At 37.7% G+C, this 26,853-nt stretch overlaps 1 protein-coding gene and 2 long non-coding RNA genes across 10 annotated transcripts; 2 read left to right on the plus strand and 1 right to left on the minus strand.

Moving 5' to 3' along the window:
• Window positions 1-1,632: 1,632 nt before the first annotated feature.
• On the plus strand, window positions 1,633-7,793 carry LOC148724311 (uncharacterized). Its single transcript, XR_015991576.1, has 5 exons — window positions 1,633-2,078; window positions 2,277-2,433; window positions 4,112-4,168; window positions 4,681-4,865; window positions 5,550-7,793. It is a non-coding gene; the product is annotated as an uncharacterized LOC148724311 (long non-coding RNA).
• Window positions 6,833-26,492, minus strand: LOC111334425 (uncharacterized). Of its 8 annotated transcripts, XM_088732797.1 has the most exons (13): window positions 23,166-23,366; window positions 22,978-23,088; window positions 18,240-18,302; window positions 16,380-17,104; window positions 16,117-16,197; window positions 15,841-16,022; window positions 15,530-15,726; window positions 15,296-15,397; window positions 15,028-15,063; window positions 9,422-9,468; window positions 8,823-9,144; window positions 8,530-8,600; window positions 6,833-8,438 (listed from the first exon to the last, which is right to left on the minus strand). In XM_088732797.1, exons 1-13 carry the CDS (start codon window positions 23,257-23,259, stop codon window positions 8,304-8,306), a joined length of 2,166 nt encoding a protein of 721 aa, XP_088588923.1. In that variant the 5' UTR covers window positions 23,260-23,366; the 3' UTR covers window positions 6,833-8,303. The 8 variants fall into 8 exon arrangements, with proteins under 8 accessions (XP_088588923.1, XP_088588924.1, XP_088588925.1 ...); XM_088732798.1 differs by lacking the exons at window positions 22,978-23,088; window positions 23,166-23,366 and adding an exon at window positions 25,617-26,492; XM_088732799.1 differs by lacking the exon at window positions 18,240-18,302.
• Window positions 12,575-15,017, plus strand: LOC148724312 (uncharacterized). The gene is made up of 2 exons (XR_015991575.1): window positions 12,575-13,950; window positions 14,002-15,017. It is a non-coding gene; the product is annotated as an uncharacterized LOC148724312 (long non-coding RNA).
• Window positions 26,493-26,853: the final 361 nt, after the last annotated feature.

The raw sequence follows: 26,853 nt of genomic DNA on the forward strand, positions 1-26,853 counted from the left end.
AAAACCATTTTCAGCATTCGACCTTTGCGTGACTGGACGCAAGATCTAATTCAAACTTTAGATAATTATCAATACTGTATATGAATACAACAAACGCAACATGTGTGACCACACCTTCTGATTTGATCGAGCTGTTATTTCGGTAATGAGAAGCAACGATGCAATATCGTTTGTCTCTCAACGAAGCCACTTCCGACGTGATCGAGAGGTTTCTACCGCATCTTTTTATAGCTATTTTTTCCGGACTCCCCATTTTCAAGCTGAGCGTAAAGATTTCTTTACAACCTTATCAACCTGAAGACTCTGGTAATTCTCCGCTCTTGCAGAATATACTTGCTCTGGATAGAAAAAAACTTTAAGTGATAGATTTGTCCACTCTCATCGTGTAGTTTATGCTAAACAATTAATGAATACAGTAAGGGGAAGTCATACGTTCGTCATTGACCAAAGGCCGGCGTACAGAGATTAAAATGAACCCATACGTTTTTCAATGCTCACTCTGTAGTACTCGCTGAATCGAAATAAAATGATTTTCACAGATCGGAGATAACATGTAGACGTAAATTAGGTGTAAAGTGTCGGTGTTACCAAAATACCCATCCGAAAATCCAACATAATATAAGCACCACGTTAAAGCAAGGCTGTCACTGTCCCTTGCCCTAAATTCGTGGTTTTGCAGCGGGTGTTATTCGTAAGACCGAAAAACAACACAAGCCTCTGGGCACGGAAAGTTTTGTTTAGTACAGACCAGACCCACAACAAGATTTGCCACTTCCCTCCTAACTACCAGAGTAAAAACCTTCCTTTATTTCCTTCGCAACACTCTCGTGGAATAACACAAAATTCTATCAAAACAAGCATAAAACTTGTGCATAATTCATTGCAGTATTCTCTTAAAATCGATACTGCGACACAAAAGCTACTCAAAGAGATGACAATTAACTATCAACTGCCAAGACTTTTACGGTAACACTTGTGTCAAGTACTTGAGATCCTTTTGGCACGGACCATTAGAAAATCAAGTGGTGAAGAAGACAAAATATCACGCAGAGGGAAAATGCGCAAAACAAAGAAGTCATTCAGACGGATGAGAGACCCAGAGAATAAAAATTGTAGATGGGCTTTCTGGCATTTTAATTTCACCAGAGAAAAAATTGGTGCAAGGGATTGAAACAAAATAAATCTGTATGCAACTTTAAAAACTGCTCAGCCTTGAAATATTCCCAGACAATAATTTAACTGCGTGAAAGCCGGTGGTAACGGAAACAGCTATTTCTAAATTTGAAAAGCGGTGAAATTAATTTTAACAGTCGTTCACCCACACTGCTAAATTAATGGCCGCAAATGAGCACACTTGATAACACTCAAACAATGTGAGCCTAATGAGAAAAATAATCACAAATAAAGCTTTCCCAGTCGTGATTTTCGTAAATTAAAGGTGGTTCTATTTTAAGTCCAAGGTGAACAGAGGCGCGCGGGCATTTTTTTGTCCGCTCGTGGATCCACGTAGGAGACACGAAACTACGCGCAAACTATTTCGTTTCCTTTCGCACTTATTCCCTCCATGGATGATTGTTTCTTCGATTGAGAAACTTATTTTGATGATGGACTACAAGTGTAGCTTGTAATAGAAACTTTGCGTGCTCTCATGGCCATTAATTTAATTGTAAGAAGATATATTGCCACTTAAGTTTTCAGTAGAGGTAATGTTCTTTTTGTGTTATTAACTAAAGTCAATTTCCAGTTGAAAAATAAAACCCGGGGGTTAATTGATAAATTAAAAGAATCAAAACATATTTGACTCTAAAGGTTATCGCTAACGGCGACCAGTGAAGATATAAAAAGCTTATTTAAACATCTTTGAATTAAATAAGATTCTGTGGCGTATTTATCGTTCAAGAACCCTTGAGAAAATCAGTCGCTTACATAATGCATTTACACGAGTTTCCGTTGCGGGAGTCCAAGGTCTTCTCTTTACTGAAACCTCCATTATTCCAGCTAATCTTGCGTATCTTCGCTGGAATGCATTCCTGATCCACAAATACTGAACAGAGTTGAACTCTCCTTGCGTTTCATACGTAAGTGTGGTCTTTGCTTAAACCTTGCAGCTAAGACAATTTATCATTTCTTTATTGTGGCTATTTCGTTTACACTATAAAAGCTAAAAGTTAGAACGCGGTTTGTACTAAAATCATATGGTTTGATTTCAACCTTTATTGAAGAACAGCGTACGTTATGTTTTTATTAATTTGCATCACTTCTCTCCTCGATAACAGGTGGATTTTGGACATGAATTCGCGCACAAAGATTATCAAGAAGCGGCAAAAAAAGCGACCGATTTGTTTCGCCTAGCAAGAGATAACAAAAGTTGTTGTTTCGTGATTACAAAGATCAGTGCTGTTTAACAAAATAAACTGCAAAGGAATGTGAAGTGTAAGTTGTTTTGGTTCGGTTCAGACTTGAAGGTCGGCCGAGCTGAAAAACTCATTCAGCAATATCTATTTATGTTTTCTTGCTGATAATTTTGGGTTACAAGGTTCCCGTTAGATCTTTAACGTTAGATTCCATTGAATCTTTTTCTTCTCTATGGCTTGTAATACTCTTAAGGGACTCCCTGCTGGTTTTGCACAACCCAAGAAAACTAAAAGCGAGACTGCATGAACAAAGCCGGATGTCTCAGTATAATTTACTAAATTTGACTTTCCGCAAAACGCTCACTAATAAAAAATTCACTATATCGGAGACAATTCAAAGTGAAGAATAAGATAGAAATACCGGAGATTTTTCACTTTTAAACAAATTAGAGTGGGAACGGGATGCCATTCATATTCGAGCCTGAGGTTCTCTGCATGCATGTAGTTGAATGATTCAGCTTAATAAGTTTTCTGGCTCAATAGAAGTGTGAAATTAATGACCAGGGTAATGAAATGAAATCGCGGCATATTTACAGCAGCTTAATGTTTACAAAATGAAATCTGTAAGGCAGATCGATTTAAGTACTGATTCGGGCAAGTTTTCAAGTGAATAAGCTGAGGCTAAAAGAGCTACTTGAAAGATTTCCCTTGGAGGAAAACCGACGCCACAAAATTCAAAGCTATAAAGCCAATCCTTGAAATGAAACCATAAGTAATGATTATTAACTCAGCAAGAACTATCTCGCAGCAGAAAATAAGGACTACTTGATTAAAAATAGGTTTACTGGCAAATCACTGCCCTTGGGATTTTCTCACAAAAGGTTGGAGAATAAAGGCGATTAAAACTACAGGAATGTGCAGACATTCAAATTAAAAAAGACAAATGCCTTTCAATGAAATATGAATTTGGATTGTTAAAGTGCAGCGCAAGTGAACCTGAAGCAATAAAAGTAAAACAAAAAAGGACGAAGATGGTAAATTGCAAATGACAAACCAGATAAATCCAGCCTTCATTTTTAGCGGCAAGATCGGCTGACAAATGAAGGTGATTCACCTCTCAAGACTGAGTCGATTACAACTACACCGTTATATTTGGTTATATCAACTAAGTTGAAATTGTAAATTGGCCACGTACCGTAACGAATAAAAAAGCTTACACCATTATATTACAACTCATAGAATAAATTGTGACGAACTGTAAACCGATCAGTATACTGGTCTATTAAAAAGTTCAAATCTGCATGATTATGAGCAATGTGAAAAATAAACCCATGCAAGGAAAAAACATCATTTTCTAAGGCATTCATTTGTGCGATTAAACAAGCATGGTCCACTTCTTAAGAGAGAAGGGGCGCCGCAAAGGGAAGTCGGAAAGTCAGCTGGGGAAATGAACGGATTCGGGAGTCAGGCTGATTTGGTTAAGATGGTTAGGGTTAAAGTGTGGACGCTTAATTTTATGGTCCAGTGAATACTTCCTGTTGTCTTCTCGATAGTCTCTTACGTCCAGCTGAGTAGCAAGTGCCAAGGAGTGATTCGGTCAGAGTAAGCCAAAAAATTGATAAATTGAATTTTTTTCCTTCAAAACCGCTTTTGCTGAAAACCGGCCTTAGCGGAAAAATGATGATATCCTAGCGATTTTCACCCCTTTATGTGACCTAACTGATCAATATGAAAATTCTTCAAACTGTTCTCCGTAGATTTCCTGGGGTGCTGACAAGGAGAATTTGCTGAACGATCAGGAGCTTGTTCAGTTAGTGAGTCAGTGTTTCCTTTATTCTCGTGACTTACTGTGTGATTCATATATATGCATTGTAAGGAGAAATTAGAGAAAGTTTCTTTTGCTGTCTGCATCACGGCATTGTACCCACTACCAGGTTTAACCATCACCAACAGACTTCAGTTATGATAAGTCAGCCATAAGAGTAGTATTTCTAAGAAGTAACAGTGTTGGTTCACACCCAGGGATTCCCATTGATGGCCTGGACTGACCGCAGCACTGACAGCACTGTTAATCTTCGACCATGACGATTTACTTTTTACTTTTCATTTTTCTCTCTCCGAGCAGCCACCCTCCCTTTTTCATTCCCTTCTATTCCTCTCCATTCCATTCGTCACCTTACCGCTGACCATATAGTCATAAAAACGTGGTATAAAAGGGCTTTTCTTAAAGAAAAATAAATTGCTTTCATTCAGTACTAATTAAATAGATCACTTCCCTCGGCGTTCTTTGTTCTGAAACTATGTAATAAATCCTTGTTTTCTTTAGTGGCATTCGACTCTCAGATAAAACCCTTTAAGACGTAAGGAAAGCCTAATATTAGGGAATTGTGGCCAGAAAAATGAGCCAGATGAAGACCCGATCACATCTGTAGTCCTTCCCGTTGCCAGCATGTTTAATCTTACAGACGCAAGACTGGATGGAGTTTGCTGAGGAGGATTTTGTACCGCAAGGTATCGATAATCGTAATTTAATTCAGTTTAATCAGTTCATGTTTTTCTGTCGTCTTAAATTTTCTGGCCGCTGCTTATCATCTTAGTTTGAGTCAGCATTTAAGTAGGTTTTAAGTAGGTTACCATGACTCCTCCGTATAGATCATGACTGCCATTTGCAAAAACCGTATCGGACTGCAGATGAGACAGCAGCACCTTTGCTTTGAGTAAAAACAAAACAAAGTGCTTTTTTTACTGGGTTTGAACATAAGTGCAGGTAAAGAATGATGATGAAGTTATCTGGCTTCCAAGCATGTCTCCGACTTTTCTGTTATCAATGCATTGTCAACTTGTTAGGGTAGAGCAAAAAACCAGGTCAGGGTCAAGTCCTAGTTTTTGGCTCTAAATCCACCGAGAGACAAAAGGCCCCATACTACAAATCCAATTTTTTCTTCTTTCGGAAGTAGTAATATAAAAAAGGATTCAATCAGTAATTTCTGAGCCAGAGCCTTGAGCTATCTTCGCGAAGACGGACCATCAAGTGTTTTAGATATCTACCTCAACGTCCCGAGAAAGATAGGCATTCCATTAGATCGCACTGAGCGCTTGGAAAACCAAAATACCGAATTTGGCCGAACATGAATTTGCTACAGTGCATGTTTTTTATCAGCGATTGATACTGTTATAAATAAATCCTTTGCTAAGAACAGATTTCCTGATCAAAATGTGACGGAGTGACCTTCCATTGCACCAGAAGTAACTAGTTGCTGACAGCGTGGCTGTCCTACTTCCAAAGCGGGACCACTACTCGATTTTCCGTGTCTAGACAGACTGGGAGAAGGTTTACCAAGCTGGAAGGCTTAGCTCTCTCTAGGTATCGAAATTCCAGTCTCTCGTATGGCTAACTATAACACTTTAACTCAAGAACCCGCCAAAGTACCACACTGAGGGCTTTGAAAATGGAGGAAGGTTGAAGGAAAGAAAGAGTGTTCTTTCAATCTAATTCTTTTGTTATCTTAGTAAACTGGCGGCAATTAAACGCTGTTCGCAACCTCCAAGGAAGGGTCACTGAAGGATACTGCGTATGTGACGTTCATAATGGAAGTCACTACTCCTGATGCGGAGTTACTCCACTAATATTTAAGACGACTTTGTAATTATAAGTATCTAATGGATGTTTACTGAGGCGACGAATGAACCAAAGCAAATATGCTCATTTCTAATTTAAAAAAAAAGGAAAAGCTCGTTGGATCTCGGCGTCGTAGAGTTTAGATAAAGCGTTAAATTGACCTTACTCGACTATTAGATTCCTTCTTACGACCAGATCCGCGACACCATTACTACGAAGTCAACCAATTTTTAACGAAAAGATTACCCCTGCAAGCATGGATGAATTGGTGGTTAATTCATGACAACCCTTATCCTGGACGGAAAAACAAAACTGACCCATGTGTTAAAGCTGCCAAGTGTACTTTCGTTGAAGAGGTGGAACAGCGAGTCAAATGACCCGGCAAAGAAAACCGAAGCAAATTCCTCTCATACTGCATTTTTCACAAACGATTGAAATTGTTCTATTAACCACTTCACACTACTCGAGTAAACTTATCCCAACAACACAACTCCATTCCAACAGAAGGTAAGCGAGTCAGGTATGGTAGATTAACATCTGCTTGTCAGGAAACGAGCCCCGGATCCGAGAAAAAGAGGAAAACGAGCCTGTCAGCTTAATCATCCCCCCTCCCCCCAGTCACGACTGCCTCTAATTAACATCCCTTGTCCATTCGTTTTGAGGAAAATAAACGACCCGTCGACTACTCCACTTTAAAGAAAACAAATGTTATTTGCCTAAAGGTTTAAGGAAATAGTAGTCCATTAGTTCTCCCAGGAATTGAAGAGACATTTACACGAGTAAAAAACAAAAATGAAACTTTGATGGAGAAAAACCTGTTTTACTAAACTTTCACCTTTGAATTCAAGTGACAATCAACTGATCACGCCATATTTATTTCGGCTTGTGACGTTAACTTAACATAAGAAATCTATAACAATATTTAAAGTTAAATCTTATGACAATACTCGTCTTATACAAAACGCACACAAAATTGTGCTAACATTAATTTCGGACATTCCCGTGCAAGCGTTAACTTCCAAGTTAACCTGCTTCAAGATATGTAAAAGAACAGCTGACTTGCTCAAGAGCCATACACAATCACACAGTGCCTCATATGATGTATAGTCTTGACAAGCCTAACAATTGCCTTCAGTTTTTCCACCAAGAAAAGTCAACTGCACCTTTACAATACCTTGCGGAATGTTCTCTCTCATTGTATAAAAACCAGATTCACAAAATCCCCAAGAGTCTAGATGCTATAAACACATCTCAACTGCCGAGAGCTTTCAACCTGGTCAAGACTCACTTGGATGGATACTAAAGCAGTCAAGACTGCCATTTTGAAGTGCTTGCTTTCAACTGCCAAAAAAACAGGAAAGCATGCAAAACAAAATGCCAACTGACCACCTTGTTTTGGTTTTCTCGCAAATTTTTTGCTGACACAGATACATACATTTCTGTTCCAACTGCAATAACCTGTATGACAAAAACTTGTGGGCTAACAAACAGACAGTAAGTAATTAATGAAGATCTACAGTAACTTCGTGTTATAAACACCCTATAAAGAAATCAAAGGAGTAGCCAAGCTAGTTTAGAGATCACCCTTCAGCAGCACTACAATGCTACCCAAAACTTAAAATTTAGGAAACTTGAAAATCAATCAACAGGGAAACGGATTCCACATCTACAAGTCCACTAAATCCTACTAGATGTGATTGCTGAACACGAGTGAATTCAACTAAAATGGCTATCCATATATTGAACATGGTGAAATGTTTCAGTAATTAAAACTATTTGAAACAAGGTTGATAAGAAAACAACAAGTGACTAATTCCCATGACAAAATATATTCCAGACTTTAATGTTGCCAACACCAGATTGTAATGATATTGCCAACTATCAGGCAAATTCAATTCAGCTCCCATATGGGAAATATTTTGAAGAGGGTAAAGAGTTGTTTGCAATCGTGAGACGGATTGGAGTTAGTCACTGAAGTTTACTTATACAACATCTGTACAAGCAGGAACATGTAGTAAATAATCAATATACAGTCTTCCAAGAGTCTACCTTAATTTGAAAAAGATATATAACACCTTTGCAGTGGATGTTGTCTAGTGAAATCCATATTAACAAAACACTGTTGAAAATAGATATAAGCCAATCAAACAAGGATATGACTTAAGCTTATACCTATTGCAAGCAGTGCAGTGAAAATACAGACCATCAGGGTTCTCTATTTTTTTTTTATTATTATTACCATGAAAGGAATAAACTTATTATAATAAAATTACTTATACGAATTCTATAACAATAATTAATATAATTTAATTGACATGGTCAAATGCAACCTATAAATTACAAAGCATCCCTGAGAGATACTGTTTGAAGTTCACTTGCAGCTGTTCCTTGGTGCCAGCAGTTCTTGATGAACGAAAGGCTTGCAGAAGTAGAGTGTCTCTTCTCTTGATGTACTCACACAATTCCTGGAAACAAATTTATTTTTAGCCTACTAGAAATACCAAGTAAATCCTTTATTCACTGACCACTCAAGCTGACAATTAACTGCTCAAGTACCTTGACGTGCTCTGTGGAAAGCTCTCCATTTTGATGTAACTCACCAATTTGAACACACAATGCCTGCCAATCTGAAAACAAGATTTCAAACTAAGTAAAATATTCTGGACTCAAAATGTAACCATGATAGTTTGTGAGCTTGAAATAGTTTAATAGGTGAAATGAATAATTGCTATCCAGGTTCACAGGATAGATAGTTCACCTACCACATAGCAAAAAGACCACCAACACACACCCCAGGCATTATGTGTAAGCCTAAGATATGGTAGAATTCACACTAAGCTGTCTCTTACCTTGTTCCTCATTAACTGTCGGCAACAACACTGGTGCAGGCTCCATGATATCTTGAGGCAAGTTGTCCAGTACAACCTGATCACCCATTGGGTTGAACAGATCCACTGTTATCATGTTTTCTGTAGCAGTAATGGGAAGGCTTGGATGCATTTCTACTTCCTCAACTAGTACATTTACACTAGGTTTGGGTTTGTAAGTGAACTCAATAGGTTCACTTGATTTTACATCTCTACCATTTCCAAAGGTTACCACCACATTAACAGTGACGGGAGAAGTTATTTCAGTGTCACAATAGGCTGGAGTGAGAACCACTGCAGCACCCTTGAAAAATAAAAAGCAGACATGGAGGTTATAAATACAATCAAGTCATTAGTCTGATCTTTACACAATCTTTAATAAACATGAAAACATTTACTTGTAGATTTATTCATTTAATTCCTTATTTAAGTATAATTGAAATTGGAAAGAATTCTTTTTCATCACTAATTTAAACCCCTGGTTTTTTATCTGAAGACAAGAATCATGCTTGAATGATCTTTTTATTCAATTAAGCCAGGTACTGCCAATTAGCTAGCCTCAAGATTGTTAAGAAGCTCACCTGATGTGACTTACTCTTGTCAACTTCTGCAAAACTCTCCCAATTTTCTGAAACAATAAAATAGTTTAACATTCAAATTGAGCTCCAAAAGATGTGATTTTCTCTGAAACTTGAAATGGTGCTGATAAATTCCTTCTTCCCTTGAACCCCCCCCCCCCCCCACCACATCCACCACAGCACCCACCCAAGCAAAGAGGATACTGTGTCAGCCATCATCAAGCAGCCAAGTGAAAGTATGGGGGCTGAAATTCAGTGCTGCAGGCTTGGCTGCTTCATGAACACGCTAACAAAGAAGCCAATACAAGGATGGCAGATAACTTGTACCATACACCTATTTGGCCTTAAAGTATGAAGACAATTTATGACAAAAAAATAAATAAAGGCATGACTTGAAATGATAAATTGATAAAAAAGTAATTTTTTGACCAATATTTTTTAATTGGATCCTGTTTTGTTTGTTTGTATAACACAATAGAAACTTTTCATTAGAGATGAAAAATGATCACAAAAAAAATAAAATGGAAAACTACATTGGCCCTGAACGTGGTTTCAATTTTATCATGATTCTTACATTCATTCCATAAGACAACTTTAATCTTACATACAGCACAAAAGGACAACACACACCACCACAATAATTCATAAGCTCCAAGGCATATGTTTAAAGGATTTATCAAGTTTCCAGGTTCATCTTCTGTCTTTTTCTAAGGTGACCAAACAGTGGGTGCACTTCTACTGAGGAATATATGCCTTGGAGTTTTAGACTGCCATTCCTTGCAAGGCCAGGAATATAGGGTGTAAATATGGGGGAATATACACAGAATAATGAGGTCCCCCACCCCAAGCCCTTCGTGCACCAACAGCAACCACCAGAGGATCAACAACCAACATCACTGACTATGTCTAGAATAACACCATAGTGTAAATTAAGCAAGACTTGCTTGCAGGTTATACTGGGTTAACACTGTGCATTCAAGTAGTGCAAATATTAAGGGCTTCATGTTGGTTATTCATCCTCTACACCGGTGCCAAGAAAGAAATCTCATCATGTTTAGCATTGGGAAATATTTGCCAATTGAATTTTAAGACACCAAATGTACATTTCTGAAATAGAATTTCCAGTCCCAAGTCAAAACACGAAGAGAAACAATTGAGAAGTCTGAACCAGTATAGTCTGTACACAGAGACTGCCAAACTGTTGATGTCTTACATCACAAACAACTTGGTTCAAACTTCTGATAAAATGAAAATAAACAAGGAAAATGCTCTGGTCTTTGGTTGAGTGCAAACCTAATTTTTCCAAACTTTTATTACAAGAAAGCACAACAAAGATGAACCAATTCACCACATTTCAGGGAGGGAATAGTTTGACTGGGTAAACTGAACTATAGCTGAGTAATCTGCCAAATAAAATCAATACTCCAAGGGCAATTTAGAATAAATTTAGTAAAAATAATAATTTTTTAACTACATTTGCAGAAGCCAAAGTGTTGATGCTGCCAAGCACAGCTTCAAAGTTGTAAAATCAATATTGATGGAAACACTATCTTCAAGAAACCTCCTTGTAAACACTGGAACACATCTCAACAAAGACAGAGCAATTTCCAAACAAGAAAATAAACCGAATACAAAGTAAAAAGACAAAATACTTGTCTCACTGTGCAACTGTGGAGATAAAATTCATGCGCAAATGTCTTCCACTGTAATGAAGTGTTAGGTTGTCGACTGGACCCGCAATAGTTGCTCACACATTGCTTTAAACAGACACTGTTTACCATGACTTCTCATACAAGTAACACTTTTGATTATTCTTTAAAGACATGTTTTAGACTTTAAATAATAACTTTTGCCAAAGAAATAACATGGTTTGTTTTAGAGCAGCATAACAATCGAGACTGTTGTAGCTCCACTATCCTCTTGATCTTTGAGTGCCGTCCAGAAGATAACCGGTTATTTGTCCATGTTGTCAAAAATTTTTTATCAAATTGTAATTATAAATATATTTGAACCAGTTGTACTGTATAAACAGATGTTATTTACAAATGAAAATTTAACCAGCAAACCTTTGAAAAGATGAACAGGTACTCTACGTTGCTTTTGAAAGAAAATTGGTTCAACTGAACATCTGATTTCCTAAGCTTCCATGAACTACTTCAAAAGAATGCTTAATTTTAATAACCAGGTGTAAAATGCACCATCTTAATTCCTATAATTGTAAAAGTGTTGTATCCTCTTTAAAAATCTCAGCAATGAGCAGGAGGTAGGCAACATACTGTCAATTCAATAACTTTGCTACTGAGCCTTCTGCAGTTCAGTGGTAGAACATCCAAACTACTGATGATGATTATTACCCAAGTCAATAACTGAGGAAGATCATTATTTAAAATACTCTCCAATTATTTGTTTTTTTAATAGAGGACATGAAAGAACAACAATCACCAAAGTCATACTGAAGAGAAGCCTGGTAAACACTGTTTGACAAAACTGAAAAGTTGTTCCTGATTTTATTCACACCCTTTGCTCCACAAGGAGCCTGGAAAAAATACACGTTCCTAATGCGATCACAGAAACTGAGAAAAAAAGTAATTTTATCACCAGTGACATTAGAAAGATCAAAACCTAGACTTTGTGCATGCCATGAGGATCATAAGAATGCAACTTGCTACACAAAATGGAACAATGCAATTTGCATCAAATTTATCTCTTTCTGCACATATGAAGCACCATGAAATTGAAATTCAGTTCTAGATAAGATAGAGAAGAAAACGAGAGGAGAATAGAAGTTCTTGAGTAGGAGAAAAGGTTTCTGGTCTACAGAAATGCAGGCCGAATAATCAAAACTACTTTTACTTCAAAACGATTTTAGAGATAGATGACACCGAGCACCTGAATAACACAGCTTCCACTGGTAAAAAAGCAATTATGTGAGCAATGTCCATTGCGGTCAATACAGTGTCAACTCTGGAAGCGCAATAACTGCAATCAGCGTTAAAACCTAACAACCCTCCCCACCACAACACTATGACAACCCCATGACAGAACTTTTCAAAGCCAACTTGATATTAGCTCCTTCCAGCTAATTTTCCATGTGACAAATCAGAAATTTTAGAATGACTTCAATTAAATTTCAAAACATTCACACATTTTGATAACATTTCTCTAGCATCAAAGAAAATGGAACCCAAGCATTGCTCTGCAAGGCTTTGAGGTACATTTTATTACAGGATTGGCTTTGCAAAGTTCTTGACATCACACCCAAAAGTAACTGACATGCCTCCGTGTCTGATCTCAATTGAAAATCCCCTTAAAATTCAAGCACAGCTAACATGTTCCACACTGAGAACAGTTAAGTTGGCGATACTTGGAATGCATCTGATGAAAACAAGAACAGCATTTACCTTGGTGTGCTTTCTCCCTTAAAATCCAGACTAGAACAAGCCAAAAAGAATTTGGCCTTTTGATCAAATGGAATTTCTTATCTTGAAACTAGTTTCAAAAGCTGATGTTATTTTAATTCACAAACATATTCAAATATGTCACAAAGTGATAATTATCACTCACAGAGCTCAAATCATTTCTCACCACAATTTTCCATAAATGTGATGTTCATTTTGAATGGCCTGATAACCACTACTTTGATTCAGAAACAATGGTTGGTTTCTAATGATAAAACAATTTGTAGGCCTTAAAAAATGTTTTACTTTAAAGGAAACAGTGATATTTCTCATAGCAACCTACCAATTCTGGGCACCAAGTTCTACTAAACTCCATGAATGTAATTAAAAGAAACACCTCAGTTAATTTGATAGTAATATTTCTCTGAAATGTTTGCCATTTCAAAGTTGTTCTTTAATAGTTTCTTTGAATCTTTTGAAACAGGGGTAAGCAAACACCAGAATTCAAAAGTTACTGGGAGAACCACCGAAGTGTTCTTTCATTTTTCCATAAGTGATACACCTTATTAAAGCAACATTGTCATAGTAAAAAGCAAAAAGGAAAAAGATAAATGGGAATAAATTAGCATATAGCGTAAGCATATATGTGTATCATCACTTGAACTCTCTAAACAACATCAATACTCACAAGAAGTTAAAAAGAATTTCTCAGTGCAAATTCTGTGAAGTTTGTTTGGCTTTCAAGCATCAGGCAAGAGGACAGTTTACTTAATACTAATAACTTCCTTTGTGGCTTTTTCCTTTTTTGTTTTCACACTTGTCTTTTCTATGACAACATTGGAGAAATTTGGTGTTCACATCATATACATAGTCATGAGCTTCACAAAATCAAATTTGTTTTACTTTTAATTTGCTGGGCTTGAAAAGGCAATTTGAAATGATAGCAGAGAGACTGCGCATGATCTAACTGTGAAATGTGACACAAGTGAAATGCTTTGGCAGCAGAAAAACGTAACTCTGTCAAATGACTAATTTTCTTTTCTTTTCAAATTCGATTTTTGAATTACATGTTCCAATGATCAATTTTCAACAATTTTTTTTGACATTGATGGTATGCATCAAGCTCACTCTGAGGTGGAGTGTTTTTTTTTGGACATTGATGGTATGCATCAAGCTCACTCTGAGGTGGAGTGTTACTGTCAGTACAACAGATGAAGAGCTCTAATCCACACAGCAGTCTTTGAAGTTAGCTCCCAAACTTATTCTCTGCAGCATTTCTATCATTTCATTATTATTTCTTTTCTTTAGCAGCCAATCAACTGAAGAAAATCAGGTTTCTTCCAGCTTGTCTCTCGCATCTATATTCCTGACCAAAGGCACTGCACCTCTACAGTTGAGCTTGGCATTACATCAATTTGTTTACAAAGGGAGAGCAATGTAAAGTGGTACCTGTTCACCAAGTGACACTTGAAAACATTTGTGTTCATGGCCAAAATATGAGCACACCTCTATAGTATTTTATAATATCCAACCCATACTCTAGTCACCAAACCTCCCCAACCTGAACCCCTCCCAAAATCAAATCACAAGTGAATTGAATTCTCCCAAGGAAGAATTTCACTGAGATCAGCCACTTGTAAAGAAATTTGCTCAGACATTTTGCTATTTTTTTTTTTCATTCTGAAAGAAATTCAGTGCTTGGGTTATAGACAAATCTTAAATACAGAAGTTGTTTAATTGCTAAAAAACAAGAAAATTATCTGTTCCAAATTCAAATTCACAAATTAAGGCAGCGAGGCATGTCAGTTGAAAACAAAACACCTATTTAAAGCTGGGACATCAAGCTACAATGCCAATTGATCTTTCTCATAACCAGGTGTTTCTGCTCATATTGACCCCAATTTCTGTGTTTAGCAAACTTTTTGAGGAAACAAGCCTATTAATGAACTAAGCGACAGTTAATACTCTAAAGTGTTTCCAATTCAATGTACATAGTGCTGCATTGTAATTTGATGCCCAGTAATCACAAGAACAAAAGCAAAGAGTTTGTCATTCTTAGAATTTGCTTCAAGTTAGTCAGTACATTGCTCATGTTCAAGGCGAAGTACCACTGACAACAAGCAAACAATGCATGAACTAGACACCTTGATTTCATTCTTGTGATCAAGTTTTCATCTGCACTTCTGACCAAAAAAGAGAAACTTAGCTTACCAGAGGAATTCACTGAGTAGAATCGCACTTTGAAACCTGGAAATGGAGAAAGTAAAAGAAAGCTTTATTACAAGGGGTTTTTATTGAGAAATCTTGTAGTGGGTGAATCATGCAAACAAACAACAGATTACATGGCAGACAACCAAAATTTACCCTGGGAATTCTAAATTATTGCTGGAGAAATCACTCTCAATTATGCCTTATGAGCACCCCAGTAGATGTTTACTTAAGAATTCTACACTCATCTTTTATAGAATGGCCATCTTACCCGATTGAAACTTTTTTCCAATCAGACCCAGTTCATCGCCACCCTCAACGGAACCCTCACTTGTACTGGCCCACCAAATTTCTGGATTACCAGGAGGACCAGCTGAAATAAAAACACACTTCATCAGGTTGATTGTCACTGTTAGAGGTCATCAACAAAATCTCAGAACTTAACTAAAAGTCTTTTGCTAAAATCAAAATCATTTACATTTAACTATTGTAGGAAATTACTCACAAGAACTGCACTGGAACACCTTCGATTTACAAGTCAGTTTCACAGCTGGACGGCCATTGTGTTCTGGCAGCTCTGCCTGAAACAACAATCGTGCTTCCTTGCGTTCCTTTTTCCAGGTTCTTGGATCAATTCCTCTTTTCCTTAACTCTCTATCACCTTCCCAGTTTCGCAGTCTGCGAATGCTCAATGAATCAAGCCTGAAACATAACCAAACATGAAGTATTTAGTGAGGGGTATTTGAAACTGTAACAACGCTAACCAGGACAAAAGCCTTTCCACCATTCACAAACCTATACTAGTGAAGTACTTACACTGCAGTCATGTTTGTATCTGGAGCAACCATAACTTGAACAGCAGGTATTCCACCAGGTAGAGTAGTCTCTTTACATGGTACCTTAGTAGAGCCTGGTCCATGAATGGAATGGTAATGTGGCATTCCACTACTGGTGGTAAGATGTACTGTGATCCACACAGCTTGATCATACCCTGTAATCTAAAATGAAAACCAAAGTTTCAAATATTGTGCAACCTTTCTAACCCAACTATGAACACAAAACAATCTTTAAGTAGATATGCAACTGACTTACCTTTACAGCAGGGAAAGTATTGTCCTGGGAGCCATGAATAGGACCTCTGCATCCTTCACTTTCATATCTGGCTCTGTAATTCTACACAAATGGATGAGAAAAATTGTTAGTACACCAACTTTGAAAAAATGAAAAACAATGAAAAGTAGGACTTTGTAATGCTAAGACATTTGCTTGAAACAGAACATTCTGATCAGAATGAAAAGAAATCAAAACAAAGTTTCTTTTGGATTCTAATAATATTAATTAATAAGGAAAAATACCTCTTCTGGTTCCTCTATAATAACAATCTTGGGCTCATCAGAGTTCTTTTGATTCTGGGTTGGCTTGTTTCTTATTCTAGACTGAGAGACAGCTGCAGGTGGGGTGCTAATTGTAGACAGAGTAGAGGTGCTTGTGGACCGATTGGAAAGTGGCAGTTGAAGAGATCCAGATGCCACTGAGGTTTGGTTAGCCTTAACTATGAGAGGGCAACTGTAAGAGGTTGGTGAAGCTGTAGTCTGAATGCTTCCTTCACTGGTAAGTTTAGCTTGAGTTAGGCATGGCTGAGATGAAGATTGATTCATTGAAGTCAATGCCAAAGAAACACTGGTTTCCACAAGAAGTTTGTTGAGCTCTTCCAAGACAGAGCTATCATTTTCTTTCTTCAATCGCCTTTTTAAAGCACGTCTCTTCAGAACAGGTTGACTCGCACCGTTCAGAGGAGAGGATGGATTTTCCATCTTGACAAGCAACGATCCATTTGCTGTAAGGAAAGATGTTGACTCTTCCATGTCACTCACATCTTCAATACCCGACTCAGAAGATGATGACGAAGAATTTGGTGATGGCGAGGAAACTGGTGAAGGGGAAGGTGGGCATGACAAATCAGAATCAATTGGTGACTGCAGAGGCTCATAGATTGGAGGACAATCTGGGATGCCTGGAGCTGCCAAGAAGTTGTGAATATCAACTGGGAAATCTGCAACTCCATCCATTGGAACAAAATCTGCCAAACAGAGAAAAGCAAAATGCAATGAAAAAAGTTTTATTTGGACCAGTGAAAGAGTTGTATAACTGGTATATGGATTCTGATTAACAAGTAGGTATTAATGACAAAAAACTTAAAACAGCTCTACCTTCATCATTTCTCTCAAGTGACCACAAGCAAATACTACTCTTTCACACATGCACTAACGTCCCATATATATCAAACACTTTCATAGATAACCAATAGGTGCAAATCTATTTATACTTTTCTTTCTTAAACAAAAAAAGATTTCTCCAGTTGATAACATTTGTTACAATTTATACACAGCTTAATACTTCAACATCAATACAGTTTTTGGATGAAGGAAACAATGGCACAAACTATAGACTGCCTTTATCAAACCTCTGTTTAACCTAACACATGAAAAAAAAATTGGCCAAAGAACTGTTTCTATTTATTGCCAGGCTGATGATTTCCATGCTTACAAGAAGTGTCAAAAATGCTCAACAATTTATGAATATCATGTTCTTTGCATGTAAAACCCCACTGGTGCATTACATAACCCTAATTACAGATTTAATTTAATTAAGCAAGGTCCCAGGAGTTACATAGGATCACCCACTGTTCCTTAAAATTTTAGCCTAGGGGAAAAATAGCATTATTGTCTCTGTATGCCCTGGTGTTACGTAAGATCACTTAGGGTTCATTTCCACTTTAGCCTAGGGGTGAAAAAGGCTCTGGACACAGCTTTTATATGCCCGGGAGTTACTTAAGATCACCTGCAGTTCATTTTAATTTTAGCCTCGAGGGAAAAAAAGCCTTACGGCTTTCATATGCAAATAGGGCTTGAAGAGCAGAGGGCAAAGGTAAATTTCACATGATGATGATATAGTTTCTCAAAACTACTGCGCAATCCGAACTATTTTCAAGACCCTATTGAAATACACAAGACAGGCATTGCAGACATGCCAATAGACATCAAAAAGATAAATCGACAGTTGGCTCATTACTAATTTGAACGTCTTAAACTAAACGGAGAGAGAAAAAAAAGGCACGCGAGAGAAGATAACGAGCTTATAGGTGTCAGTCAAGACAAAACAAGCACCAGAGAAAAATCACATGATGACCTTCGCCGCTGCAAATATTGACTTACCACCTGATTGCGTAGGATTGAACATCCCAATCTCTTTATCTCGAGTTTCGGATGAAAATTGATCTGGAAAAGAATGATAAAAGCTGTAGGACAAAGCGCCCGGAAACAAATCAGGCCATAGGGGTTCAAAGTTCGACAATCTTTCTATTTCACAATTGTGCATTCCTTACTAGGTGTAAAAACAAGACTTGTCTATTTGCATATGATAATTCAGTACATATGGCCTCGTTCTGCATGAATTTCTGCGGCTTTGATGCAGACAAGCAAGTTAAAATAATCAGATAACTTGTGTAAACAAGAGGATTGCAGAAATGTTGTGATAAAGATGTCTTTCGACAGTTACGAAAAACGAATAAAGATACAGGAATACACTTGAATATAATATCGAGTATTTGTGAATACTGATTTAATGGTTCATGTTTAGTTGCCGTGCAAGCAAACAGATGAAAACAACAAACGAATCGAAAATAACAATTCAATCAACATTCGGCTGAGTGCATGACCCGAAAGGTGATGAACTTTGGAAAAAAAAATTTGTACTCGAAAAACAAAGATATCATCTGCCTTCACCGTGATTATTCCAGAAACAAACTGACAGCTCTTGATGGAAACTAAAAGCCACCGACGGGTGACTCACTCTAAGCGATCTTGAAAAGTACTTGAATATGCATGAACGTCGCCGAGACATGTGATTTTGATATCCGACTTCATTTTTCCGGCAAGCTAGCATAGCTATCGAAACAAACCACAATGGCTTTCGGTACAAACACCTAATACTACATTCCTTTCAATATTACTGCAACGAAGCTTAAAATGTATCGCTGGCAGAGCGTAAAATTTAAATTGGCGCTAACCACAATTTGGCATACCAGCAACTTACCTGTTTCGAATGGATTTCTCTCTCCGAACTCCATGGTAAAGCAAAAAATTATCCGTTCACTTTGCGAAACCGACCATAAACGAATGTCCAAAATTGTTTCTAGCCAACTGAAATCGAAAATAACGCCGAAAGGAGAAGACAACGTGGAATATCGGTCGTCTAGGCCCGCTACAAACCTACTCCCCCGCCTTCTTCCATAGAAATAAGGCTCGCGAGGCCTGCAGGGAGATATCAATCATATTTGGCTCCGCCTATTGGTTTTCGAAACCGTGACATCATCGTCTTTCCAAATTTGGTAGTGTGACCAGATGGCTCTCAGCCACATTGGCGGATTTCATGTCGTCTTACTCAACACAAATTGCCTCTTGAAAATTAACTAAATTTTCTCCCCGCCAATGACAGTTTCCCCTTCCATGTTTTTCTTACTTTGTTTATGCTAGGTGTAAGTTTTATTTTGACTCAAAATTTATCTCAGTCTAGAAAAGACTGCTAAATAAACTGGAGAGCAAATCAAAAATTTTCTATTACCCCAATCCTTTCTGTTGTATTTTGTCTATGAAAAACCTTTAGCGATAAAGAATTGTTTCATGCCACACAATCTGAATAAAACATAAGACTTATGCTCTAAATCTGGCTTACACAAGCAGAAAGACAACACCTGGGAGACGAAATAGACAAAACCTCGAAACTGAAATATTAGAACTCCATGATTGAGACGAGCTCCCCAGTTATTCTACAATCGGTCACAAAATGAGCCTGGAATTAAAAAACTAGAATGGAGTTTTTTTTTCCTTCAGCTGTATGTTGTGATGAAGCTTTTTTCATTCTTGAAGTATTCCCTTTTGTAGCTTCCTGGGGTAAATGTTGGTTTCGAGTTTCTGTAATGCGGCTTTCTGAGACAGTCACGAGTTTACATTTCGCAAGAATGCACATATTCTACTTATTCTCCAGAAGTTTCCAGAATTTTAGTCTTGGTTTGGAACATGTAATAATAGTTACCCAGATTAATTGAATATTTTAAAGGCACTTGAGGTAAGTTTCTCAACATCCGCAAAATTTAACGCCCACACCTTCTGGACGTATACATTAGTTCTACGGATGAGTGTCCGCAAGCCTGTGTCGCGCCGGGGCTTTCCAATTCCCACGATAAAAATCCTTTATTAGTAACGAGTTTTGCCTAAATTTGGCAAAGTAACATTAATTGAACAGGCCAGGTGAAGCAGCTAGCAGACGCCAAAATAATATCAAGACAAATAAAACCCGGAGGGGTAAAAAAAGTGATAGTCGCGTTTCAAGAATTTAATCAAAAAAGATCGAAAGTTAGCATCAGTGGTTGTATCCCAGAATAAATCTTGTAGAACACTTCTTCGCCAGTCTAGCATGGGTCTGAAGTTATGCCCTGCGGTGAGAGCGCAAGAGCGAGGAAACGTGTCAGCAGGGTTCTTACTAATTTAGATAAAGAACAATTCATGGCATTAGACACTGGTGATCAGGTATCGTCTTAGGTTACGGAATTATCTTTCAAACCTGAAAGGACAAACCTTTTCTCCGCTTTATCGTTCGTTCTAATTGAGACGAGGCGCGCGTTTTATCGTAGATTTCGGTATATTGTCGACAACGTTGACAACAGAAGAGAGCTGTTTTGATTGTTCTTATAATTTATTCAACCATTCAACGATCGCAGTGTCTGACAGCTATATGCAAATTTTCGCCTTGTTCAGCAACCTGAACCGTCGCCATAACACAAAGGATTACTCGCTTCTTCGGGAAACTTTCGCCATGCGCTTCGGTCAATTTTCACTAGGATTCACTCAAATTATGATTCAAAGAAAAAAATAGCACAAACATAGTGCACCAGCACGGTTAGAAGTTTAATTTAACATGTCAGTGAGCGCCAAAGGGAACAAATATCCATACCTATATCGGTGAAGGCGACTTCGTTGTTCATTGAGGCCAGCGACTCGCTGACGGCCGTCGTCTGTTTCATCTGCGACCAGATTGTGTCAGTTTCCATGGACAGACCTCTTTTAAAAAGTTTCAAACTTGATTTATGGTTCTTGAAAACCGGTTGGAAGGTCTAGCGAGGAAAATTTTGCTTCGGAATAAACTAGTTTGACCGGTTTCTGTTTGGCGCCGTGTGTAAGCCCTTGCTTCTTTTTCTATGAATTCAATTTCCCACACCTCTAAGGGGGTGTTTATATAGACTTCGCTTGCCTGTCGCCTCGTGATTGGCTGATATTGACAGATACGTTCTAAATAAGGTTTCGCCACATTGCGCAGCTGTAAACTACATTGAGCATGCGTTTGGTTTCTATTTTCGGTAATTTAGTCTTACCTAACGTTTGAGATATGAAACCGGAAATTTATTCTATTATTACCCGTTTTACGTCCATCAGACAAACCACAAAAACAGGTTTTTGACACGAAAGTGATTGGCAGGTCAAGCTTAGTCAATCTGTTGTTGATAACTGCAATGTTGCCTATTTTGCCTCTAAGGTGATCACAAAAACATGTTTTCTAACCAAGATCAAAATTTCTTAATCAAGTCTCAATAAGACTATTTGGTTTGTACGTTTTGTTTACTCATTTCGGGTCAGGAGCACTGAGACACAAGAAAACTGTTATTTCAAATTTTCAACGATAAATCTGGGAAATCCAAGTTGTGACTTGAAATAGGTTAACAAAACAGAAAAGTTTGAGAGGTCTGTTTCAGAATTTTTCGATTTTATTTTCAATTCACTGTCGACGAAATTACTATTACAGACGCTGCAGTTTTGGTTGTAAATAACTCGGTAATTCTTTATTTCAAAACTCAACGTAGTGTTGTCAAATAAAATATTGCCAAAACTGTAGCTAAATTATTAAAATCTTATGAAACAAATCCCCGCAATAATGCTTTGACGTCCAAAAATGCGTCAGACGACTAAACTTTGATCATTACATTTCAACTCCAATTAATTTTGCTTTTGTTTTGATTAAGGGGGACATCATTTTCTATTGTTTTGATCCAGTGCTAATCCTCTAGTTTTCTGTTGTTTCCTGTAGATTTTATGTGATTTAAAGTAAATATAGAAAACGCGCTTGAACAAGCAAATTCGTAATTCGCGTATGATTGATTCGTTTAATCGCTTTGAGAGTTTTAATTTTCGGTCAGATAAACGTTTGCTATCTCTAAACCGATAAAGCAACAACCGGGAATGTTGTCGCATAGTATTTCGATGATTGATGGTAAATCTATCGGTTGGGGGAATCCTAAGTATCCTTTCTGTGAATTTGGTCATCAGAAAAAACTCATTTGCAGTGATACTGTATTCTTTTTTTAAAAAAAAAAAGATAACAGTACTTGAGTATTAGACTAATCAGAATTCGCTCAAGCGTTGAGGCAAACAGCGCGCGCGAGTTACAGCGAGTAAACGCGCGCGGAAAAGGTTTCAGTTTCCGCACTGATATCGCACCTCACCAAAATTGAAAAGAAGAATGAAATTCTGGAACTCACAAGATCCTATTTTTGTACCAACGACGTTTCTATCCAAGTGGAGCATTTGGAAAATTTTCAAAAATATGTGCGGCCAACTGGCAAAGAGAGAGTTGGTTCATTCAAACTCAACAAACCGTGTGAATGCGTAGGTTAAATCTGTTTTGCATACGAAGAAAAACAAACATTGGGAGCGCGCGTGACTCAGCCAAAACAGAGAAAAACAGAAAAAACTTCCGTTACTGCCCTTTTATCAAACTTTTCTTAACGACATAACAATATTTGAATCAGTCTGAAACTGTGGATATGAAATTTTAGGGTGCTATGTTAGAAGTTCAGTAAGGCCAACTTTTTTGTCAGTGACATATTCTAAAGCTGCTTACCTTGAGGAAGGAAGGTGTTTAAAAAGTGCTCCACAATTTGAACGGCGTCGTCAACATTTTCATCGGGGTATACTAGTCTGTGATATACTTCAGGCAAGTTTGTTTTGGCAACTAAAAAGCGAAAGATTAACTTACTCGAGTCTTTCCAATTTCACAGTAAAACATGAACTCAGCGAGATATTTCCTACCTTCGTCAAGGAAGTTGATTATATCAGATAAATCTGCATCTGTTGCTGTCGGCTGCCATTCCTCTTGGGGAAAAATCGAGTGGGAGCTAATCATGGTCCCTTCCTCTTTGCAGGTAACTTTTCACAGAATAGAAAACTTGATTTGAATTCTTCCTAACCGGTTTTAAAGGTCTAACAGAGAGAACGTCTAGACAAGCTACTGGTTTGTCCGGTTTGGTTTGAGGTCGAAGTTTTATAACCTTCCGTCTCGTCTAGTCATTTCATTGGCTACTGATGACCGCAGTAATTTAACATTGGGATTTCCCCTATTGCGTAGCAAAAAATTGTCGTATGAAATAAAATACCTAACTTGTTTGCCCGATAAGACGTTTCTAATATGTGAGCCGGAACAAAAGTGACAAAGCATATGTGCGTTCATTTAATTGAGGCAAATTTGTGTTTTTCTTTGGTATTATAAAATGGATTTAGTTTCCAGTTTTGCGTGATTTCCCAAGACAAAATCACGATCAGATAATCGTATAATCTTGTAATCATGGACCCTTCCTTAACTTTTTCAGAATACAAAACTTGATTTAAACTCTTCCAAACTGGTTTTAAAGGTCTAACAGAAAGAGCGCCCGATTTCGTTTTAAGGTCGAAGTTCATTCAATTTCCGTTTCGTCTTGTTGTATGATTGGCTAAACATGACCAAAGTAATTTAAACTAGGTGTTTTCCCTATTGCGCAGTAAAAAATTGTTGTGTAGAGGAAAATTCTCAGGCTATTTGCTCCACAAAGGCTTTTCAAATATGAGAACCGGTATAAAAATTATCCTCTGCATATATGACGTTTATTCAATTGACGCAAATGCTGTCTTAATTTGTCTTCGGTATTTCGAGAAACATTTGCAGGCCACACTTGATCGCGTCAGCTGCGTTTGGTAATTTGCCGATTTAAACTTAGGATTCTTTTAAAATTGCTTTAAAGTAATGCATAATGTTTGTTGTCTGGCATCTTTCTCTACCAACCAGTTTCGTCAAGGCAAATCTTAGTCACTCTTACTTCCAAAATGCAAATTTTCCCGTAAAGATAGACTTGCCATTATAAGGGAAAAAACAAACTTTCACGCAAATGGGCTCTTTGACTTAAAATTTTTTAAAAGCCAACTGAAAAAATTCTCAAAGCTGCATGAGAGATCATTAAATAAGTCCGCGCCGTACGTCATGAAATATCAGCAAATCGTTGCTCCATTAGTAAAGTTTATCTGTCTAAATGCAACACTCGTTCAATTTGGTACCTTGCTAGTAATGAAAGGAACCCTTGTCTATCATCGACTTAATTCTAGGTAGAACAATTTTGACTTTAGCAGTATTACTGATTGCTCCTCCCAAAGGTTGTATGTGCTCAAAAGAGACCGGGTCCAGTCATAAAATACAAAGGTTTTCGAGATTAGAGCTGTTGAATATTGAGGAAATTACCTTTGGAAGAAGCAGTGCTGGCAGGTAACTTGTTGAAGTCCTGCAGGAGTCCCACAACTATAAAAGCTATTGCAGTGTTGCCCAGTCTTAAACAACAGATGTCTTTGCGTGAAATGAATATTGGCTTGAAGAGATCGTTGGCGCGCTCAGTGCTTGTCGGTTGTCGAGAGGCATGCCTAGAACCTTCTCAAGCTTCGTACGAATTGTTTTCATTAATAGCAGAAAATTGGTCGTGATAACTTTCCAAATGTATCCTGAACTTTGTTCGGTGTTTTATTTTGATGCACAGTCAGGACGAGCTTCATGTAGCAGGAGGTCCATTCGATCCCAATTTTACCACTCTAAGTGTGTTGTGTATTGGGGCGTATTGGAAAGTTTCCTTTACAGTAAAACTACTTTCTAGTATCTCCAGACGCAAGATTGAAGCGTTTTTTTTTTTTTCGAGCTAACTTGGTTTCTCATGAAAGGGAATTTGCTCATTACGAAAGACAGAATAAATCTTTAAACACATTCGGCGTTTAGGCACAAATTGAACAAATAACAGAAAAAGTCAAGGTGGACCTTGTGAAACGCTTTGTTCAGACCCGAAGGTTCTAAAAATATAACCCTCATATACCAAGTGTTAGTAAGAAATGCCGCTGATGACATTCCTTGAAAACAAGAGCAACATCGTCCTTAAACTCTAAGCTAATCTAGAGATATGATTTCTCTCAGCAAAGATCACTAAAATGCTTCAGTTCCGGCTTAGCCATTTCCACTTGAGACTATTTTACTAGAGAAACATTCCCTCGCTTAACTGCTTCACTTGTGCCGCTTATCATTTGCCCAGTTCATAAAATTATCAGAATTTCAGATTTAGAAAATTTAACACTGAGCAGAATGCAAGTGATGGCCAGAGTAATGGTGTTGCAAAGGACTGTTCTAGCTATAGCACTGAAACTCACTTGAAAATGATTGACTTACGCATCAAACAAAAAGGAATTGAAAAAGCCTACCTCCAGGAAGCAAATGCATGAAGTGTTCCACAATTCTGATAGCATAATCGATATTTTCTCCATAAATTGGAAAGTAGGTTCCTATGTTTGATAAGCCGTTTATGGGAGTAGTTGGTGGTTCGTTGAGGGTTGAACTGGGTCTAAAAATGGGCATTCCGTTCATCTTGGTTGCTTGGGTCTTGTTTTGAAGCTTGAGCCTTGACTTGTCTTCCAGCTTGGGTCTTGTCTTGAAGCTTGTGCCTTGACTTGATTCCCTGTTTGAGTCCTTTTACGCTTGTGTCTTGTCAGTTCCTTCTTGCCACTTGTACTTTTCCTTATCGCTTACGCTAGCTGCCTTGTCTGAGTTTCGTTGTCTTGATAAAACGTTCAGTCTGAGTAGTTACCTTTTGCAATTGTGTTTTTTTTTTCTAGATATCCTGGTACAGCCGGGATTGATGCAGCTTTTCAACAAGTACGCGTTTCTTATTTCGTCTCCTTGCTCGCCGCGGTGACGTAGCTTGCAATCTTTATGGCTTAGTGTTACTTATACATCCATGCTCTCCTTGGCCATGATCGACTCGTCCTTTAGCTGGGTTGCAGACCTTCCTGTTTCACTCCAGCTGCTAAGTGCTGAATATACGACTTTCTTTGTAAACTTGGATGTAATTTGGCGATCAACAGCCCGAGATTTGTTTTGCGGTTGATTAACCTGTTCGTCTGCTAAGTTCTCAGCACTTTATCAGTGACGATGTCTAAATTGCTGCATCCAAATCCTCTTGATCAGGAGGTTCTGCCACTATAAATGAACTCGCCCGAGTCGAGTATAGCTATATATATATATATACAGTTTTCGCTTTTCAACTGATTCACCTGTTGCTCTTTTTAGTATCGTTAATTCTTCTTTTGCTCGCAGCGTAAGTGTTTGACCTCAAAGAGTATTAAGATCTTCCTTAAACAGGATTTACTTTGGGGACCAAAGTGAACTTCATTTGTCAGCGGTTGATGCAGAACGAAACCATTGTTATATAACAATAGTTTGAGGTCACAATGAGTTGGCAGATATCAATTAATAAAAAGCCTATAACATAGTTTCAAGCAGATTTACGTTACTGAACCATCTAAACAATAACAGGGTAAATGATGGAATGTTCTTCCTGTAAATATCCGTCCAATCTGACAATCCTTTTGGGGCTTTTCCTTGACCAATATTCTGCTCAAGTGTTTGCATACAGAACATAAGTTTTCCTTTTTTTATCGT

This window comes from Stylophora pistillata, chromosome 9 (genome assembly GCF_964205215.1).
Source record: "Stylophora pistillata chromosome 9, jaStyPist1.2, whole genome shotgun sequence".
Taxonomy (NCBI): domain Eukaryota; kingdom Metazoa; phylum Cnidaria; class Anthozoa; order Scleractinia; family Pocilloporidae; genus Stylophora; species Stylophora pistillata.

Bases quoted from the DNA above. Each gene is read 5' to 3' on its own strand.
- LOC111334425 (XM_088732797.1), bottom strand. From the start codon at position 23,259: ATGATTAGCTCCCACTCGATTTTTCCCCAAGAGGAATGGCAGCCGACA. The intron at 15,398-15,529 runs GTGAGTAATTTC...TTTTTATTTCAG, and splicing joins GGTGTTCCAGTGCAGTTCTT to CTGGTCCTCCTGGTAATCCA. The intron at 9,145-9,421 runs GTGAGCTTCTTA...TTATTTTTCAAG, and splicing joins ACAAGAGTAAGTCACATCAG to GGTGCTGCAGTGGTTCTCAC.